The following is a 19031-nucleotide window of genomic DNA, read 5'->3' as shown; positions in this document are numbered from 1 at the left end:
CAACAGGATAATCTTTAGACATACCACTATTTGGTTCAACACTAATGGGATCGAGATACAGACTAGTCATAGACTGAGGTTTCTTTACAATAGTAGGGGGTTCAGGAGCATTCATATTTCTAGTTGTCGTGGAAGGTCAGAAAGAGGTACTTACTTTGGAGGGATTGCTTTTCCTTGAAGAAGAAGTTATAGCCTTTATCATATAAGTTGCATGGACATGAACAATTGAGAGGGGAACAACATCGGTAATGAAATCAAAGAGATCTATCCCAGCACCAATATTTTTAAGGTTTGATTGCTATTTGAAGTGTTTGCTCTAAGTGGAGACAGAAGGTTGAGACATTTTGGAAGTTTTTGGTATGGACTGTAGAGAGAAAGTGGAGAGATGAGAGTGTCTGAGAGCAAGGTTGAGAGAGAGAATGTAGGAGGTAGCGTGAGAGTGGATAGGGTGCAGCGTTGGAAAAATAAGGAAAAGTTGTAATGATAGTCCTTGAGTTTTGTGAACCATTAAGTGGAGGGAAGAGAAAATGTGATTTCCATATCGCCACTGCAGTAATTGCTATAATTCTTCAAGAATGCAAATGCCCAATTCTCCCCTTAATTTTTCGAACTAATTTTCATCTACAACTTTAGTAAAAATGTATGTCAGTTGCTTCTCAGTGGTTAGATGCTCAAGAGTAACAATTTTGTCTTCCATCAGATCCCTAATGAAGTGATGACGGATATCAATATACTTAGTTCTGTTGTGTTGAATAGTGTTCTTGAAAATGTTAATAGCACTTAAGTTGTCACAGTACAATGTCAGGACATCTTCCTGGACATTGTATTCTTCTAACATTTTTTTCATCCAAATTAATTGAGAGCAACTACTTCCTGCTATAATATATTCAGCCTCAACCGTAGATAAGGATACATTATTTTTCTATTTACTGAACCAAGATATGAGATTATTTCCCAAGAAGAAACATCCTCCAGACGTGCTTTTTCTATCATCAGCACTGCCTGCCTAATATGCATCACAATATCCTGTAAGCAAGGAGTTTGCATTATGAGAATACAGCATTCCATAGTCACTAGTTCCATTTATGTACTTCAGGATCCTTTTTACTTGAGTAATATGATGCATTTTGGGTTCAGATTGATATCTAGCACAAGTTCCTACTGCAAATGCAATGTTAGGTCTTCTAGCTGTAAGATACAGCAAACTACCAATCAAACTCTTGTATAGACTTTGATCCATATTTACACCTTTTTCATCTTTAGTCAGTTTCAAGTGAGTTGGTGCATGTGTCCTTTTACAACTAGCATTTTCCATGCCAAACTTCTTTAATATACTCTTGGCATACTTGCTTTGAGAGATGAAGATTGTGCCATCCATTTGTTTAACTTAGAGCCCAAAAAAGTATATGATTCTCCAACAAGACTCATTTCAAATTCATATTGCATTTGCCTGACAAAATGTTGTACCATCTGGTTTGACATCCCTCCAAACACAATATCATCAACATATATTTAGGCTATAATGAGTTTACCATGTTCTTCTTTGACAAATAATGTCTTGTATGTTCCTCCTTTCATGTATTCATTGTTAACAAGGTACTCAGTGAGCCTTTTATACCAGGCCTTAGGTGTTTGCTTTAATCCATATAGAGCTTTCCTTAGTTTGTAAACATGACCTGGAAGGTTGGGATCTATGAACCCCTTAGGTTATTCAACATAGACTTCTTCATTCAAGTACCCGTTTAAGAAGGCACTTTCCGCATCCATTTGAAATAGCTTGAACTTAAGTAAACAAGTCACTCCTATCAGTAGTCTTATTGACTCAAGGAGAGAAACAAGAGCAAAGGTCTCATAAAAATCAACCCTTTCAATTTGATTGTATCCTTGAGCAACAAGTATGGCCTTGTTTCTGGTTACAATCCCTTTTTCATCAGATTTGTTCTTGTAGATCCATTTTGTGCCAATAACATTAATTCCTTTTGGCCTAGGAACTAAGTCCCAGACCTAATTTCTTATAAACTGACCTAATTCTTCTTGCATAACATTGATCCAAAATTCATCAGTCAAGGATTCCTTCACATTTTTAGGTTCAAACTTATAAACAAAGCAAGCATTTGAAATCACATCTCTAGATCTAGTGGTGAGCCTTTCATTAAGGTTTCCAATAATGAGATTTGTTGGATGATTTCTGAATTATGATGGAGGGACCTTTGTTGACTTGGTGGTTGTCTGGTTTAATACCTTCTGATTCACAGTCTGACTCAATAACTTCCTTACTTTCAGATGTCAATCTGCTGATATGATGTTCCAACATCTTCCTCAACATCAGTCCTTTTTCTGAGATATTATCATCTACTACAACATTGATGGATCCCATCATAACTTTGGTTCTGGATCTAAAACCTTTATATGCTTTGTTGTTTGTAGAGTATCCCAAAAATATTCCTTCCTCACTCTTGGGATCCATCTTTCTTCTTTGTTCACGGTCAGCCAGAATGTAACATTTGCTTCCAAACACATGACATTATTTTACAATGGGCTTCCTTCCTTTCTATAGTTCATAAAAAGTAGTTGAGGTGCCAGTTCTTAAAGTGACTCTGTTATGAATATAGCAAGCAATATTCATTGCTTCAGCCAATAAATGGTAGGGTAGATGTTTGGCATGAAGCATGACTCTAGCTGATTCTTGTAGAGTTATGTTCTTGCATTCAACAACGCCATTTTGCTCAAGGGTGATATGAGAGGAGAGATCATGACCAATACCATCAGAGGAGAAAAATTTAGCAAATCTTCTATTTTCAAATTCCTTCCCATGGTCACTTCAAATCCTGGCAATTCCACTTTCCTTTTCTCTTTGAATCCTTTGACATAAATCTTTGAACACCTCAAAGACATCTGATTTTTCTTTAGTGGAGTTCACCCAAGTGAATCAAGAAAAATCATCAACAATAACATAGGCATATATTTTCCCTCCAAGGCTCTCAACCTGCATAGGCCCCCATTAAGTCCATATGAAGCAGTTCCAAAACTTTTGAAGTAGTCTGATGTTGTAACTTCGAATATGACATCTTGGTTTGCTTTACAATTTGACACTCACCACAAACTTTAACTTCTTCAGTCTTGAGTCTTGCAATACCTCTGATGGCTTCTTTTGACATAATCTTGTTCATGCCTTTCAGATGTAGATGTCAGAGTTTCTGGTGCCACAAGTTAACTTCGTCTTCTTTTGATATCAGGCATGTGGTAGTGTGGTTAGTTTCTTTAGATGACCATAAGTAACATTTGTCCTTAGACTTGACTCCCCTCATTAGAACTTCATTTTTCTCATTAGTGACTAGACACTCTGATTTTGTGAAGTTAACTTTAAGACCCTCATCACATAGTTAACTGATACTAATCAAATTAGCAGCCAGTCCTTTTACCAATGGGACATTATCTATACTTGATAGTCCTATACAGGTTAGTCTTCTAACCCCTTTAATTTCTCCTTTAGCCCCATCTCCAAACTTGATATAGTCGGTAGAATATGACTTGATGTTTTCAAGGAACTTCTTGACACTTGTTGTATGTTTGGAACATCCACTGTCAAAATATCAGTCTTCTCGAGCTGAGGCTCTAAGAGAGGTATGAGCTATAAGACTAGTGTTGACAGGTTTATGTATCCACTCTTTCTTTTGATTATCCCTAGGCTGTGTTGGATACCTGGGATAACCATAAAATTTGAAGAAGAAGGGCTTTATATGACCATATTTTCCACAGTAATGACATCTACAACGTAATAACTTGCCTTTAGTTTGAGAGTTCTGATGACTGGCATGATGTTGAGCCAGAGGTATAGACATAACAGGCTTAGACTCCCTCTTTGGAAGAACAAAGTTGGTCGTAGAGCTTTCACCTTGTTTATCCAGAGATTGATGTTTAAATCCTATCCCCCTCAGATCTCTAGCCGTTTTTCCAATTTTTAAAACTTCATCTAACACACTAGATCCATTGTTCAACATTCGTACATTCTTTGTCATGTTGTCAAGTTTGGAAGTCAATAATATCACCTCATTTTGGAGATTAGAGATGGTGAATCCTTTTAGCCTATAGTTAAGATATAATTTTCTTTTGTTTTTCTCCCAGCTGACATGCTTCTTCACTTCTGATGCAAAGTTCTATGTAGGATGCAACTAGTTCTTCATAGGATAATTCTTCATCATATGAATCTTCATCAGATTAATATCTTCCACTTAGATCAGTAACATGTATAGAAGCTTCATCCTCATGTTCACTTTCCGAGTTATCATTATCAGACCAAGAGGCAGAAACCCCATTTTTTTGTTTCTTGAGATAGGTAGGACATTCTGCTCCAATGTGTCAAAGTCCTTGACACCCATGATATTGAATCCCTTTACCTTGATTAGATCTCTCTTCAGTTCTTGTTTTTTCTGGAAATAATTATTATTCTTGATGTCAAAGGGGATGTTCTTTACATTTGGTCTTGACTTCCTGTCAATTCTCTTTAGTACCTTGTTGAATTGTCTTCCTAGGAGAATAATAGCATCAGTCATCCCTTCATCAGTATCCAAGTCACATTGGTTTTGTTCATCTTCAGTGTTGGATACAAATGTTATGCTCTTGGTTTTCTTTTCAAATCTATCACTAATACCTGTAAGACCCGAATTTTGACCATAAGATCCCTCATGCTATTGTCACCATATGCATTAGCATTGGGATCATACCTTGGCATCCTCCTTACCCCTCATCCATTGGGTTTATATTGGGAGAGGTCAACAAGCACCCTTTGATTGTATCATACTTTGTATTTATCATTTAATAACCAAAATACCAAAAACATGTCATTGTATGGTTTCACTCTTTTGTAGGGAGGGCACATACTCACTTTTGATCTATCAAGCTCACATTTAGGGTTTAAGACCCTCAGTGCAAGGATCTCAATTAAGAAATGGTTTAGTATGGCTCTAAGCATCATATATAAACCCCCATGATCTTCACATGTCATTTTGATCAAAAAATCATCAAGAGTTTGGAGTTGGTTTGCCTTGGAAACCCTAGTTCATCTGGGTATCTTGTGTAGCTTCTTCAACAAGCTTCTTCACCAATTAATCAAATATTTAAAGGGATACTTAAAATTTCATCACCTTATGCATATATGATCCTCCATGAGTCCCAAGTAAAGAGAATTGCAAGCTAGCAAGTGGGTTGATGGTGGTTGACTAGAGGAATTCATCTCATCAATACTGGGATTCCCTAGACCCTATCTCCTACAATTTTTATCATATGAAAATTATTCCAAGAGCAAAGTTACTGTGAATGACATTACAAACAACTTTCATGATGATGTCAAGAGCTAGTTTTTCTTGGAAAGTCATTTTTTATGGTGAAAGATTATAGGTCATTTTGTGTAAACCCTAATTTGGAAGTCAACTTCCCAAGACCATAACTTGCTCAATTTTTATTAGATGAAATCCATTCAAGTTGAAAAATCATATTCAAGACGTCTACTTCAAATTTTATGTTTGGAGAAAGAACAAATTCAACTTTTATATGCATGTGATATGAGGATACATTATAGGTCATTTTGGACCAATGCCATTGAACAAGTGATTTTCCTCAACTTCAAAAATGCATAACTCCTTCATATTAAATCCAAATGAGGTCAAATTTATGACCATTTTGAATAACTTTGAGAGACATACAACTTTGTGAAGGAACTTTTATCATTTGAATCTCATATATAAAGTTATCCAAGGTGGAATAAGTGAACATATGGCTTGACACTTAGAATTTTTTTTGATATGTTTGATTTTCCCAACTTCCACCTCAAAATTCATCATGATCCAAGCTTCAAATGAAAAAGTGTTCAACATGAAATTTGTTCCTCTTGATATAACCTTTCCGAAAAGTCCAATTTCATCCCATTTGGAGAAAGTATGAGTGACTTGCGCATGGCTTGAACTTGGATGACCATTTGGCATAAATGAACTTAAAACTTTCATAGACAAATGCGTGGCTTACCCATGTGACTTCAACAATGTTTATACTCATCTTTGGACCTGAAGAGGTGATTACATGAGCATATCACACACCCATGCACCCATGCAATGTACATTGCTATTTTTGGAACTTTGATTCAAGTGTGCAATTAGCAATCATATGACTATAAATAGATACCCTTGTGATCAGAATTAAGGACCCTGGCGCCAACTTTGAATCCCATCCTCCAAAACCCTCTCATTCAAAGGATAACCTTGAGATTTTCCATTGGAAATTGAGTTTGAATCTCCATTTTTTTGAGATTAAAATCTCCAAGAGTCTTGTGCCTTTTGTTCATTCAATTTCATTCCATCAAGTGTCCAGAGCAAGATCAAGAGCAATTGGGAGCAAGATCGTGTTCATACAGACTTGGATTGAAGGTAATTTCTAGAAATTTTCGTCTCTTCGATTCTCACTCAATTTTCCATAATTCTTCCTGATTTTTGGTTGTTTGAAGTCCTACCAATGCAGGCAACAAGATTGAGTTGCTTTGAGGTCAAAACGAAGCAACTCAGATCATGATCCTCAAATTTCAACTCCTTGTATCTTTCAATATACTTGGAGTTAGGAGAAATTAAGGCCAAATTCGAGCTCCTGGACATTTTTACTTTAAATTCATGTCCTCCTTTTTTATTTTGGTGATGGTTATCAGTGAACCAGTCTGGTGAAGCTCACTGGAGAAAGAGACCGGAACTTTGGCTCCGGTGGTGTGCTGGCGCTCATCTGAACCACATGATCTTTTTAAATGTTCTAATCTCACGCGTTGGTTTTGATTACCATTCTTGCAGCGCTTTGACTTGAGTCCATGATGGAACGCGCGCTGGGGACCACTTGATCTGCCACCTTAATTAATGAGGGAGATCAAGTGGTCCACGTTTTTTACTATTTTTTGATTTTCATTTTATTTGGTTTATTTTCATTAATTTGTATTAATTTTAATATTGATCCAAAAAATATGAGAGTTTCACCAAAAAAAATTAAATAAGTTCCTCTTTCATTTTCTGAATTAAAATTAATTTTTGGATCATTATTAATATTTTTCATGATTTAATTGTTTTTGTGAATATTTTTAATTGTTTAAAAATACTTTTAAGTTTCCAAAAATTATGAAATTTTTTCTCCAAGGTCCTTTTACATTGTTTGACCTATGATAAATCTCATGGCCATTTCTTTGGTGTTTTGATAAACCATAATTTAATTTAATGCATATTTTAACTGATTTTAATTGTTTAATTGCAAAATAAATTGTGTTGAGCTTTTAATATTGACTTGTTGAGTTTGACTTGTGTTGTTGGGCCTTGGTCAATGTTGATTTGACTTTGTTAAGTTAAAATCATTTGATTTAGGGGATTGGTGAAATGTACATTTCATCTCCCAAATGAATGAATGATTTTAATTTGGTAAAAGTCCTCTTTTGACCAATTTGTGTTGATTCCATTCACCCTCCCTCTTCATATCAATCCCATTCTCTTCTCATTCATGTCATGGACCTATGATATCTCTATATCCTAAGGCTAGTTGATTGCAAACTCAACATAAGTGTGGATGAGATTAAGTCCACCCCTTTTGCATATTCTTAAATGTGATATGTTTTAGGAGTATGGTTCATAATACCATATCTCTAACATGCATTGACACTAAAATTTCTATTGCCCGACCTCAAATAGTTATGACTTCTACATAAGTCCAATTACGGTTGCTTAACATAACGCTAAATTTGTGACACAAAAGGCATAATGTAACACCTCAAAATTTGCCCTCCTCTCTTGAGACTAGCTTAGCATATTGCATTGCATTTTGTAGGACATTAGTCATTGCATCTTTGCATATCATATGGCAACATTGAGCAAGTCATCCTCCTAGGTCTTGATCAGAAGAACAAGAGGTTAAAAGATTCAAGCCTAAGGGTCTCATGAATTGATCACTAATCATCTGAGGGTTGGTGCTTCAAATTAGGGTTTCTTGGTTCCTCAAGGAGGTTGATCATCATCTTGGTTGGAATGGTACATCATCATCATCATGGTTTTATCATCACCAAGAGATTCATTGTGCTTGATCAGATGCCTTGGGATTAGGGTTTTGACCTCTAGTCAACCCTAATCATCTGAATTGTGCCAATCAGGGCTTGTCCAGGAGATGAGGTCTTCATTGAGATGAGGATCATTCTATGGTTTTAATGAGCTTATGGAAGCTAGGGTTTCACTTTGGAGCCATTTCATCAGGAGTTTGAGGCTCAAGTTCATCTGTGCATAGCCAATTCATCTATCAGTCAACAAAAGTCAACCACAAGTCAACTGATGGATTTGGAGGTGGGAGAGGGTTAGAACTACTTCATTCATGTCCAAACAAGTTTCATTTGACATTTCAAACATCAACAATGAAGAAAACAAAGTCAGATGAAAACTTTCCAAAAATAGAAAGTGACTTGTAATTCAAAATTGCCAAAAATGGAAAGTTCTTCTCCTTAATATTACATGTCCAAAAATGCTTCAAATGAAATTTTATCCAACATTAAAGTTGTAGATCTTGCTCTCACCTTTCCAAAAAGTCCAAGAACATGAATTTCTCATGTGTGGTTGAGAAGTTATGGATCAATCTTGGTCAAGAAAATTTGAATTTCAAAAGTGCATAACTTTTGAACCAAAAGGCCAAATGAAGTGGGATTTTTTGCAACATTCTTCTTTTGACATGCTCTATCCAATTCAAGCATCAAATTCCATGAATTTCCATTGCAAAAAAATTGGACTTTCCATTTGAATTTTGGAGGGAAAAATGCAATTTGAAAATTATGCTTTGAATTCACTTGATTCCACTTGCCTTGGCTTAGAAACAACATTTTGAAGTGAATTGGTTCAGAAACCTTGCACTGTTACATTGGTTATTCCATGTACAAGGCAATTTGCTAACGTGCACTAAAACTTGCATTTCACTTAAACCTTTGCATTAACCTAATCATGATTAGTGAACATCATTAACAACACATATAAAACCATAATCATAACTGTTCTCTTGCTAATCATAACAGAATTGTGAAATTGAGATCTAGATCCAAAAGTTCTTCAACTTCTTCTCTCAACTTTTCTCCATTTTTCTGCACAAACATTGTTGTTTCCTTGATCAAACCATCATCTACTAGCATAATTGGAGTTGTTTGAAGCAAGATCACAAGGTTTTCGAGCAGCTTGTGGAACTGTTGAAGCACAAGCATCATCCATGGCAGTTTGAGTTTTCAGCTAAACCGTGCAAGATCAACTTCCAAATCTTTCTTCATTCATTCATATGAGAGCTGAGGCGTATCTGTTTCGTCATTACAAGTCCTGAAACAACCGATTCAGCTTCTGCATCTCTTGGAAGGTCAGTTTTTGAATCTAATAATTCATGAAATTATGATGTGCATTTGATAGATCTTTGATCCATGAACATGTTGAGCTTTGAATCTTTGAGTTTCATCAAGAAATAAGAAAGTTATGTTGATTTTCATTTTGATGTGTGAAACTTATCTTGCACGATCCAAGAGTTTTAGGAAGATTTAGGTTAAAATAAGTTTAGATTCGTGATGTATGGTGAAGGACGGTTCTAGTGATATGCATTTCATGATTTTCTGAAACAATTTGTTCTTGAGCTGGAATTGATGATGAATGCGCATGAAGAACCCTAATTTTCGTTTCCAGAAACTCCTTTGATCCATGAGCGCTCACTTTGCATGGTTTTTGGTGTTATTCGCCCATGCACTGGACCACGTGTCCATTCACTTAACTCAGCGCGCGCTACATTTCAAAACCACACATACTTCGATTCCTGGCTATGACAAGTTCAATATTGCCATTTGCATATTTCATCTTTAACCATGCTATTCCATGTATGCTTCCATGTGCATTTTTTATTTTTCTATTCCATTCAAAAATTCATATCTTAATGAATACTAATCCAAATTAACTGAGATTTTTTGCATGATTCTCCTCAGGATGTCTAGAATTTAATGAATATTTTTCCAGAATTTGTGCATGTGTGGATTTTTATTTTGCTTAGGGATTGTGTATGTGTATGTTTCCATGACCTACTTTGCCATTTTGATTGTGAAATGATGAGATTTTATCCTATGAACTTGAAACTTTGCATGCTTAAAATAGACACCTTGCTAGTCATTTTGGTATAGAGTTTGCATTTTTCTCATTTCTGGTTGATGAGTTATGACATGATTAATGTAGGTGTGACAATGTGTGTCACACCTTTGATTGCTTGACTAGTGGAATTTATTTACCATGCCAATTGAATGCCAAATGATGTGAATTTTTGCATGATGCTACTTCTGGATGTTAGGTTTGCTTGTGATTTTTTATGGACTTTTTGGATGAAATTTGGATTTGTTTGAGATTTTCTTTTCTGGTTGACCATTTGTGGACTTTTTGAGAGTCATGAACTTCTAGGATTTGTGAAATGATGGATGTTTATCCTATGGACTTGAAATTTTGTGGATTGATTCTAGACACTTTGAAGTTTATCTTGGCTTTTGTTTGATGCATTTAGCATGTGTGGATTCTGTTTTATGCTTGTATGAAGTTGATGCATGATTTTGTGCCTTGTTTGAGCTTGTTTTGCCTTGCCTTGCCTTAGGGATTTTATTTGACATGCTTCCAATTGTCCAAATAACTTGAACTTTGGTATTATGATCACGTGATGAGTGCTGTTTAGCCATGATATTTCTTGGGATTTATTGAATTATTTTTGAGTTGATTTGGATTGATTCATTCTGTTTGCTTCAATGAGCTTTGAAATTGCACACTTTGCCTTAGATGCTTTGTGAGATGAAATTGGTGTATGATATGAATGTGAGACCACTTGGGTTTTGTTCTTAATTGATTAAGCTTGATTCATGCCAATTTTCATGTTCTGTTTTGAATTATTTCTCCCTCTTTGACCCTAGGCCTTGTCCTAGTGGTTAGTGCTTATGTTTGAGTTGTGTTTTCAGGACAAGAAGCATATGGCCTTGAGGAGTTTGATTCATTTGCTCATTTGGATTGATATTTGGTTGATGTTGATTAACATTAAGTTGTTTTGTAGGTGGATTAGATCCTTTGAGTTGAGCTTGAGCTTTGCCTTGATGCATAGTTTGCTTGTCTGTTTGCTTGTGTACAGTTAACTGTTGACTTTTAGTCTGTCTGCTTGACTGTTTGAGTTGTGTACTGACTGAGTTAGATTGTTTTCAGGTACATTAGTTGCTATAGTTCATTTTGAACTTGCTTTTGCTGTTGCTTGGTTGCTTAACCAATTGAGGTATAACCCACTAACTCCATGTAGTCTGGAAGACCTGGCATGTTACTTGGTCAGGCACCTGTCTGAAGTCCTCCTTAAGAGGCAATGCTTGTGAATGTTTATCTTTGTGCCAAGCAGGAAAAGACCTTTGTTAAGGCAATTGGCAGATACAAGAGATGTGCAATCCATCTCCTGCTATTCTGTTGAGTCATCCCTTTGCTCACACAACTGGTGTTGATGCATTGTGGATATTAACCCAAGATCCATGTTGAGTCAGTCATAAGTGTATAAGGGTTCCAACTTTCTGAACCCACACTTCTATTGTCTGAAGCTCTCCCTGGCCAGGGATAAGAGCTGTAAGGCACACCCCTCACTTCCCATTTCATCTGCTTCACCCTAACTCTCAATATTAGGGTTAAGAGCTAACATCACCTGATGCAGTTGGTTTGCTTTTGCAGCCTAACCCTTGTGTGAGCCCACTTTGTCTGTATATAGTGTGTGCTAATTGTGTGTATGTTTGCTTTGTTTTGATTATGCTTATATGCTTTGCTTTGCCTGTTTAGGATTAGCTTGCTGCATGTGCAAGTTAGATAGAAAACTCAACCTAGGACCATTTGGAATACATGATAACTATTAGGCTCGAGTCAGTCTCCCTTCTAGTTGGTCATTTCCCAGTCTCTGGTTAGGAGAAAGTTTCTCCCCTGTTCAGGGGAACTACGTTGCCCTGATCCTCATACCAGATGAGGTACGTAGGCAGGAGGTCGTACGAGATCTCTCCGGGCACCCTTTTTCTTTTTGTGTGTGTTTGCTTGACAGTTGCTAGGCTCGAGTGCCAGACTCCTTAGTAACTTATTGTTTGTTATCTTCTTGTGTGGGTTAGGAGATGGATGTAAGCCCAGCGATTGGCATTCCGTATCCTATTGTTGTGTGCTTGGAGTCCGATGTAAGTCCAGCAATTGGCGTTTGGTTTCCAGTGTGGGTTTGTTGGTTCGGAGTCTGATGTAAGTCCAGCGATTGGCATTCGGTTTCCATGTTTGCCTGTTTGCGTGTGTTTTGTTTCGGCGTGCGTGAGCCGAACTACGGTAGCTCTGATTCTCATTCCAGATGAGATACGTAGGCATAGGATGCGATGTCCTAGCGAGCCCTCTCCCCTCTTCCTCCACCTGTGTTGTCTTCAGTGTGTGTCTGTGATGTTTGTTTTAGCAACCTTGTTCTATCTTTTGAGCGTGGATCCCGTCGAGTACGACGGATGCGTAGGGGTGCTAATACCTTCCCTTCGCATAACCGACTCCCGATCCCATCTCTCTTTGGTCGCGAGACCATGTCTTTTCCAGGTTTACTTCGAGCGTTTCCTTTCCCTCTTTTGGGATAAATAACGCACGGTGGCGGCTCTGTTTGTTTTTGTTTTAGCCCGCCGGTTGTTTTTCGCGGATGCGACACATAACATTCTAGTAAGTGAGATTGTAAGTCTCCCCTCTTTCATGGTATTGTGTGGAAACTTGGCCTTTTTTCCTTCCATTGGAAGATATCTTGGTTCAAGGATCCATGCTAGTGAATAGTGGGTTGAGTGTTCTCCAAAGAATGACTTAAACAAAACAAACGCAAAAGCAATACTAACTTCTAATCAACTAACAACTAATATTTAATTTCAAGTCATTTACTTTTATGCACTTAATTTCAAGTCTTTATTCATTTGCCATTATTCATAACATTTAACTTGTTCACTTTAATGTCATTTTCACTTTGCTCACTTGAGCCATATTTTTGTGATTATATTGTGATTTGTATATACTTGTTTGTGTTTGTGTCCTTTGACCTTAATGTACATAATAAGAATAAAAATCCTAAAAGACATTTGTGTGGACTGTTGGATTTGGTCTGAGACATTGGACTTAGAATTACGCAATACTCCCTATGCAAAAGGACTTGGCCAATGCCAACTTTCATAAAAACAAGTGCTTGTGAAGTTAACTTTCATCTGATGCAAGTATTGTGATCCATTTGAGTTCATCTGCAACATGGCCTTATTGAAGCTGTTATTTTGAACCTGTGTCTAATGCTTATCTTTGAAGTCATCTGATACATGGGGATTATGAAGAGGATCATGGAGTTGCTAAGCTTGGATGTGGTTATCTTTATTTGATGTCTTGTTATTCATATTGCTATTTGTGTATTGATATTGCTTGATTCTAAAGTCCAAGGTAAATTTGGATTTCTATATGACATTCTTGTCTATTGGACTGCATCCCATTGGTCAGATCTTTTCAACTCTTAACTTTTAAATTTTTGCTTAGGATTAGTCTCTTCATCTCCTTCCCGCTTCTTTAATTTCAAATCTCTCCCCCCCTTTTAAAATATTATTTGCTTGTGATTTCTAAACTTAGACTTTATTGCAAATTAGAAACTTTGGCCTTATGCCATTGCATTTTCAAACTTCTTTTTCTTGATCAAACTTGTAAATGAACTTAATTATACTTGACTTAAAATTTCAAAAGACAAAAAGAACTAACACTCATCCAAAAAATTTTAGGCCCTTTATGCATTCCTTAAACTTAAATTTTTGTTAAAAGAAATACACTCACTTTGAAATTGATAACACGAACTACGAGGTTTTGATCCCTCATTTTATGTTGGTACGTAGGCACAAGTCCGAAGGTCTTATCAAACACAAAAAATATAATTAATGAATTCTTCTCTCATCCTCACACTCTATTTATGGAAAACATCATTTTACACCAAAAAAACACATACACACATAAAAAAGGGTTCCCTAGGAGTACCTAGGACACTTTGGGTGCTAACACCTTCCCTCTGTGTAACCAACCCCCTTACTTGTAATCTCTGGAATTTTATTAGTTTTGATTTGAAAACTTCTTATCTTTGAGTTTTGTTCTTACTTTTCCATTTTCCCTTGGAAACAATAAAAGCGCGGTGGCGACTCTGGTTTTATTAACGTTAAGTTTATCCATAGCTTAATGGTCATGAATTTACCGCTACAAAAATTAAGTGGCGACTCTGCTGGGAAGTAGTCTCCAGTGGGTTTAGCCTACTTTTTTTTGTGTGTATATAATTGTATATTTGATGTATGTATATTTGTTTGTATGATATAATATGTTTGTTGTGCTTGGTGATCTCTCAGTGGTGAGATAAGTTCTAACCCGAACTTGAGTGAAATTAAGATACAAGGATGGTATAGTCATGTTCGACTTGTGTGGAGTAGTCCTTAACAAGTTGGTTTGAGACCCATCTACTTAGTGGAGACCCTTTTGGAGTTATTGATGTCACATAAGTTATTTGTGGTTAGGCATTACCTTCTCTGATTTGGGGTCCGAGAAGCTGAGAACCGTGGAACATTTAACCCAACTTGGCCTATTTAGGACGTAGTGAAGAGACTATTCAAGTGTAGACTTGATAACAATTGTTACACGATACTACACTCAGACAAGTTTCTCTTGAGAATATTATGGGTTAATGAGTAAGTCATCCTAACCTATAATATCTGATAGATGGAATTAAGACCCTGGGAACTTTTTAGAACATGATCTACATGTTTTATCCTTAGTACACTCCTTTGGGATGGTTCTTACCCAGACTTCATGCTCGTGACTCACAACAAACCCTTGATTCTTGGTTGATCCAATCAAGTCTTGTCAATATCAATGGAACTTGGGCGTTGATAAGGTGTAAACCATAATCCACCAAAATGGATGATTGATCTTGACAATGACTTGATTCATCCCTTGACCTTTGTTTGTGTAGCGGGGTTTTCGTTATCTTTAGGTTTATTGACTAAACCAAAAGTCAACATACAATTCGAGTCGCCACCACACTTTTATTTATCCAAAGGAAAGGCTAAAAAGCGAACAAAAGCCAAGTAAGAAGTTTTTAAAATCAAAAACTAATAAAAATGTCAGAGATCTAGGTAAGGGGGTTGGTTATGAAGCTATCTTTGTGTTGCTGATCTATGGTTTGGCTTTGTTCCCTAACATTAACGGTTTTGTTGATGTTGACGCCATTAGAATTTTCTTGATTGGGAATCTTGTGCCTACTCTGTTGGGTGATATGTATTTCTCTTTACATATAAGGAATTATAAAGGTGGTGAACTCTTATGTGTTGTGTTCCTCTTCTGTACAAGTGGTTTATTTTGCACTTGCCTCAGACGCCTGCTTTTGTGGAGAATAAACAATGTCTACGATGGTCTTAGAGACTTGTGTCTCTCACTAAGGATGACATAGTTTGGTATGATTCTTCATTGAGTAGCTTGGAGATTATTGATTGTTGTGGTGAATTTTCTAATGTGCCTTTCATTGGTACACAAAGAGGAATCAACTACAACCCTGCTTTGGCTCGTCGTCAACTTGGGTCCCCCTTGAGAGACAAACCTAATAACACTCAGTTAGAAGGTATTTTCTATCAAGAGGGTAAAGATCCCTAACTTTTGAAGTAGAAGATTGTGCATGCTTGGCATAACGTGCATAGGAAAGGAAGATCCGAGCTTGGTCTGTGCAACTGTGTAGCATTGGAAGCTTACACTACTTGGGTGAAGAAGAGAGCTTTGGAATTAAAGATGCCTTATGCTTGTGAGAGACCTATGTCTATGGTTGTGGTTGAGCCATTAACTCTCCCTAATCAAGATGTAGAGGAGTTGGAAGACGCACTCGCCAAGATGAAGCAAGAGAAGGATATGTCGGAAAAGCGTTTCCATGCTTTAAGCCGAAAGCATGAGGAGTTGCAGCTTGAGTCTAAGGACAAAGATGCACCTATTGAGCTTCTTGAAGACCGAGTAGTGAAGAGATAGAGAGAGTTTGAGGTTTCATCTTCCTTTAGTATGCCTCAACCTTCCGGTGCTTGGAAGAAGATTGTTGATTAGCTTGTCCTTGAGAAGGCTCAAATGAAGACATCCTTTGAGTCTGATATTTGACTCATTCGAAGGAAGTACGTGCCTGCGGCCCGATCATCTGACATTGTTGTTAGGTCCTTAGGATGACTAGTTTTCTTTTCTCTTGTATTTTGTATTTTGGTTTCTAAAAATGTACTCAGTTTAGTCCTTCTAATTATATAAATAAAAGAGATTTTTTATGGTCAAATTGTTGCAATTGTTGTTATCATATATTCGCAAATAAAATAGTAAGTTCCTTGGAAATAAAAACAATCAAAGCATTGCATTTCATGCATCATTTGCACAACATGTTTCTCTTTCGCCAGATGTCTTATTGGTTATTCTTATGTGCTTCAGCCAAGTTGACTCATCGATATAATACCCGCGCCAATCACTCAAGAATCATGGAACGTCTAGAGCAAGAGAATAGATACTTGAAGGATGAGATCACCCTCCTGACTGCCATGATGGAGTCATTGTTAGCTGCTCAAAGCCAATCTTCTCCAACGCCTGCAACTCCTCTTCCTCAGAGGACTGTTATTTTCGAGGTTGTTACCTCCACCATTCCTGCTACTACTGCTCATTTTGCGCCTGCCATGCCTGCTTGATTCCCGTGAGGGATGCCACCAAATTTCATGCCTGAAGGGTTTGTGCCTACCTTTTCTTCTATGCTAACATCTAGCCCGGTCATGTATGTGCCACCTCCAGTTATTCATACCTTACCTCGTGTTGAGGACACCATTTACCATTCTGAGCCATCTGAGGTCCCAGATGTATATGAGAAAATGGATGAAATGAAAGATCAGTTCCTTGAGCTGCGCAAGGAGTTGAAAACGTTGAGAGGAAAAGACTTGTTTGGGAAGAGTGTTGCTGAGCTCTGCCTGGTACCAAATGTGAAGATCCCGATGAAGTTCAAAGTCCCTAACTTTGAAAAGTATAAGGGAAATACTTGTCCGCTCAGTCATCTCGTCATGTACGCTAGAAAGATGAACTGATAATGATCAGGTACTGATTCACTATTTTCAAGACAGTATGACTGGTGCCGCTTTGAGGTGGTACATAGGTTTGGATAGTGCGAGTATTCGTACATTCAATGATTTGGGTGAAGCATTTGTGAAGCAGTACAAGTATAATGTGGATATGGCGCCAGATAGGGACCAGTTGAGGTCATTGTCTTAGAAGGATAAGGAGATGTTCAAAGAATACGCTCAACGATGGAGAGAACTTGTTGCTCAGATTAACCCTCCTTTGGAAGAAAAGGAGATGACTAAGATTTTTCTCAAGACCCTGAACTCATTTTATTATAAGCGCATGATTGCCAGTGCCCCTAGTGATTTTACCGAAATGGTTAATATGGGGATGAGGTTAGAAGAAGGAGTCCGAGAAGGACGGTTGTCTAAAGAAGAGGTTTCGTCTAGTAAGAAGTATGGCAACAGGTTTGCCAGAACGAAAGAAGGCAAGACTAATGCAGTATCTGTTGGGAGGCAGAGGAGGCCTCATGTCAGAAAAAGTCAACAACCCCGTCAACACCATCATCAAGTATCATCAGTAATTCCGGTATTTTCTAATAATCAATCAACACCAATTCAGCAACAACATCAACAACAGCCACAACAAAGAACAAACAACTACAATAACAACAATACTAATAATCATCAAGAACAGCAAAAAAGTAAGAGGAAGAAGGTCTCTTTTGACCCGATTCCTATGACTTATGCCAATTTGTATCCATCATTGGTTCTCAAGAACCTTTTGCAACCAAGAAATCCTCCATAGATTCTTGAAACACTTCCATGGTGGTATAAACCGGAACTCCGATGTGCCTTTCACCAAGGAGCTCCCGATCATGATATCGAGAACTGCTAACCGAAGTATGAAATCCAAAAGTTGGTCAAAAGTGGGATGGTATCCTTTAAGGACCGTCCGCCGAATGTCAAAGCTATCCCACTACATGCTCATGGTAATTCATTTGTTAATATGGTGGACGGTTGTCCCAGGGAATTCAAGATTTATGATGTTCGCTTCATTAGAAGGTCCTTGGTGAGGATGCGCAAGGATATCTGTTTAGTAAGTGATTGTAAGCATGACCATGACGGTTGTGCAATTTGCAATGTCAATCCTCGAGGTTGTGTGATTGTGAAGAGAGACTTCTAGAGGTTGATGGATGAAGGTATGATCCAGATCTTCCAGTCCCGTCACTTAGGTGACGATGTGAATGTTATTGTCCCAGTATTCAAGACTTCAGATAGAGTGGTGATCCAGTTTGACAGTAGCAGTAGTAACAGCGTCAGCAATAGATCGGTATCACCGTTAGTCATACGGTTAATGGGTCACATCCCGTATGCATCCGATAAAGCTATTTCGTACCAGTATAATGCTACCATGCTAGAGAGTGGTCAAGAGGTTCCTTTGCCTACGACCATTTCTATTATGAGCATTATTGATGTTACGAAGGTGACCCGTAGCAGTCGAGTTTTTGGGCCGGTATTCCCGAAGAGTGTAGAATATGGTTTAGTTGGTAAGAAGGTGGATGTGCCTGTAGTAGATCCAATTAGTGCTCCAAAGCGTCAGTCTGGTGAATCCAACAGTTTGAAGACTAGTGATGATGATGAGGTACTCCGATTAATCAAGAAAAGTGAGTTTAATATGGTGGAGCAGCTGCTCCAAACTCCTTCCAAAATTTCAGTGTTGTCTCTGCTTATGAATTATGAAGCGCACAGAGAAGCATTGCAAAAAGTATTAGAGCAAGCTTATGTAGAGCATGATGTTACAGTGGATTAGTTTGATCATATAGTGGCTAGAATCACTTCCTGCAACAATCTTAGCTTTTGTGATGAGGAACTTCCCGAGGAAAGCAAA

At 37.5% G+C, this 19031-nt stretch overlaps 1 protein-coding gene across 1 annotated transcript; it reads right to left on the bottom strand.

The window, feature by feature from the left end:
* Positions 1 to 1006: 1006 nt before the first annotated feature.
* Positions 1007 to 1378, bottom strand: LOC127102655 (uncharacterized mitochondrial protein AtMg00810-like). The gene has a single exon (XM_051040002.1). It carries the CDS (start codon positions 1376 to 1378, stop codon positions 1007 to 1009), a length of 372 nt encoding a protein of 123 aa, XP_050895959.1.
* Between the last annotated feature and the right edge of the window lie 17653 nt (positions 1379 to 19031).

Source organism: Lathyrus oleraceus, chromosome 7, assembly GCF_024323335.1.
Source record: "Lathyrus oleraceus cultivar Zhongwan6 chromosome 7, CAAS_Psat_ZW6_1.0, whole genome shotgun sequence".
NCBI classification, from domain to species: Eukaryota; Viridiplantae; Streptophyta; class Magnoliopsida; order Fabales; family Fabaceae; genus Lathyrus; species Lathyrus oleraceus.
Note: the sequence above shows the minus strand (reverse complement) of the source record. Positions and strands in the feature narration are given on the sequence as shown.

Excerpts from the sequence above, each read along its gene's own strand:
- LOC127102655 (XM_051040002.1), bottom strand. The coding sequence starts at position 1,378 with ATGGATGGCACAATCTTCATCTCTCAAAGCAAGTATGCCAAGAGTATA.